The 2,969-nt window shown below is 37.0% G+C and overlaps 1 protein-coding gene across 1 annotated transcript in view; it reads left to right on the top strand.

The window, feature by feature from the left end:
- LOC104281114 (lipopolysaccharide-responsive and beige-like anchor protein) overlaps positions 1-2,969 on the top strand; it is a 50,350-nt gene that overhangs the window by 14,805 nt on the left and 32,576 nt on the right. Inside the window, exon 4 of the mRNA XM_009878991.1 lies at positions 950-1,003. Coding sequence (XP_009877293.1) covers positions 950-1,003 — 54 coding nt within the window. The remainder of the gene's footprint in view (positions 1-949; positions 1,004-2,969) is intronic.

The following is a 2,969-nucleotide window of genomic DNA, read 5'->3' as shown; positions in this document are numbered from 1 at the left end:
TTCCTGCTTTTGTCCATGAGTTTAGTGGCTTTGCTGACATCGGATGGCACTGGTGCCTCCGTTTTGTCACATGGATGTCATGTTTTGTTCGGTGTTAGTGTTTCGTTGCAGCAGAGCTTGAGCTTCCCAATTACTTAGGAAATCCTTATTTTGATACTAATTTTTATATTAAGGTATAGATGGTAGATAGAAAATTCATAGGTGTAAGTATTCAGCAGTTATTTTTTGTTCCACCTCCAAGAATGTCTGGTGGGCTGTTTGGAGGGGTGGAGATGCTTGCTGCTTGTTTATTTTTAGTGAGACTCTGGGAAAAAAAAAAGGCTTTTCTTCAACGCTGAAGGAAAATTCAGGAGATAAATATTTCGCCAGTATGCCAGGTGCCCAGATGAAATGTTGGCAGAATTATATATTGAGTTCTATGCAGACTTGCAAATAAACAGCTTTTGGTGATGAATGAATCCTTAAATACTGGGTGACTGTGAGATTTCCCTGTTTGCATCATAAACTGATTTTTTACGAAAAATGTCCTTTGTGCTTCGCTTGTTCAAAGCAGCACTTTAAAAAGTAAAGAGGAAAATAGTATTTGCTACAGTCAGCAGATGGTTGTCACATTTTGTTTTGAGTGCTCTTTACCACTTAATTTTGTTTTGTTGCGACAGGAGAGGTTGCCAGTAAAGCATCTGCTGGAGCTTATGGCTCAGGACCGGAGCTGCTGCTGATGGCATACATTCAGAACAGCACTAATCTAAAATAAATGTTTAATAAGCAGCCTGCGAAAACACCTGGATATTTTGGGGATTTTTTTTCAATTCGACTGATGGAGAAGAATCTTAGCTAGCAAAAAAACCCCAAACAACGAACATAGCTTTGATTTATAAAATATATGTGATTTCCTGTATTAAAAATGTGGAGTTTTAAAATCTTCTTTCCTGAATTCCAGCTCATCAAGGTGCTGTACAAGACCAGCCTTACCAGCTGCCAGTGGAAATCGATCCTCTCATAGGTCTGTCACTTCCTTCTCTCTTTGCGATTCATTAAGCTCTGTATGGTGGCCCTGAAGTGTAGATTACGGTTGTTTTTCACTTGCTGGTTGCTGGGAATGGAATTTTCCTGATAAACCATTTGCATGCAAATTGGAATGCAATGAGCTGTGGCTATGCTGGTATTTCATCAACTCCCCCTCGTTGGTTTGCCTAATTTGAACAGGCCTAGGACGCGTGTCAGTGAAAATTAATATGGATGCTGTAATAATGTGTGATTGAGAATGTGCATGAAGTACTGTCAGGATAATATTGGATCTTTTCATCACTCAGACTTGTTGATGAGCAGGAGCGAGGCACGTTATGATGAATTGGTGCACTGGTAATGTGATGGAGCTCCTTTGCCGAGGAAATTTTCATAATAACAGTGGGGTTCTTAACTGCACCGTGTTGTGAAAAATAAAACCACGGTGCCAGGGTTTCATCATTAAAGGAGATCAATCCTTTCTTCATAGACCTGCTGTTCAGGCTGAGGGGATTCATGTGTAATTGCAAAGCGGTTTCAAAGTTGAAATATATCGCCTGCTCCGCTTTAGTATTGAGATATTAGTATTCATTTTTCAAGGGTATTGCATCTTTTGGTCAGCATCACTAGTTACATTTGTCTACGTTTTTCTTTTATTAAAAAGGGTGGTGGAATGCCTCTCACCTATTTAATGACTCAGTATAACAGATTCAGTTAATGACTTTTTATTATAGGGGTTTATTAGTTTATATAGAGCAGATTTTTCTATTAGCATGGTTAGAGCTTGGCACATTCTTTCATTACAGACCCAAATTTGGGGAGTGCATACTTGACGATAATTTAGGAGCCTCTAGCATGGCAAATGGAACCTTAAACATGATCAAAAAAGAAAAACTCAAACAACCAAATCCCAAAATACAAACTAATTGTAAGACAGTTGACAAGAACAAAGAAAACGGGATTTCCCTCCCCTGCCCCAATTCTATTAGACTTTAATCTTGGTTCTGGTTTTTAAACCATTCCAGGATGGTAGTTTAAGTGTAAAGGAAGTGAAGAGGCCAATTGTAGAAACTATGGAAAAATCAGAGCAAAAATGAACTTGCCTGGATAGGTTAGAATGACAGATCTGTCAGACAGTGAGAATTAATTTCAAAACTAATATGCATATCACAGTAGGAACTGCATTGTGTTGGTCTGTAGATACAGACTGTTGCTGTGTAGCCATTTTGCCAGGTAAGCTCTGTGATAATTAAATTAGGAACAGTGTGGGCATATTAAACCATTTTATAGAGCTGATAAAATGTTTTTCCAAATTTTTTTAAAATCAATCCCCATCTGAATAATGCAGCATTTATAAGGAGTGGGACATGTACTGTAACTCTCCTTTCCTTCTAGAAATTTTTCATGGAAATAATGTTTGGAGCAGGAGATTTATATTTTGCTTTAAAACTTTCGATCAAGCAGATCTTAAAAATATAAATAAGCATCACAGCCCCAAAAAATAAAATCACATTGGGCCTGTCTGGTGATTTTTCTACATATTATGAAGAACATTAGGAAGGAAATACAATTTTTTTCATTTGCATTTTTCATAATTTTAAAGTTATAATTCCATTTTCAGGTTTGCCTTTGACTTACAAAATACTTTGACTTTTGTTTGGTATTAACATATTTAAAATTATTGTTCACAGTTCTGAAAAATGGTTTAATATTCTCTTCATACAGTAGATCTCAAACCAGCCTTGCGATTCCATTGTACATAGTTTAAAAGGTTTGAGGCTTTCTTTGTCACTGTTAAGTAGCATCACTGGGTCCAAGCAAGTAATTATGTAGATAATATTAAAGGTTTTTAATTGTGGCTAGACACGTTTACCTAGAAATGGCACCTAAGAGGACCACAAAATTACACTTTTATGGTTATAGCAGGAATCTTGTTGCTGTCTTCATCATGAGGAGGGATTCCT

The sequence above is a fragment of the Apaloderma vittatum genome, unplaced genomic scaffold (genome assembly GCF_000703405.1).
Source record: "Apaloderma vittatum isolate BGI_N311 unplaced genomic scaffold, ASM70340v1 scaffold19391, whole genome shotgun sequence".
Classification (NCBI taxonomy): domain Eukaryota; kingdom Metazoa; phylum Chordata; class Aves; order Trogoniformes; family Trogonidae; genus Apaloderma; species Apaloderma vittatum.
The sequence above is the reverse complement of the archived record's forward strand: the minus strand, read 5'-3'. Positions and strand labels throughout refer to the sequence as shown.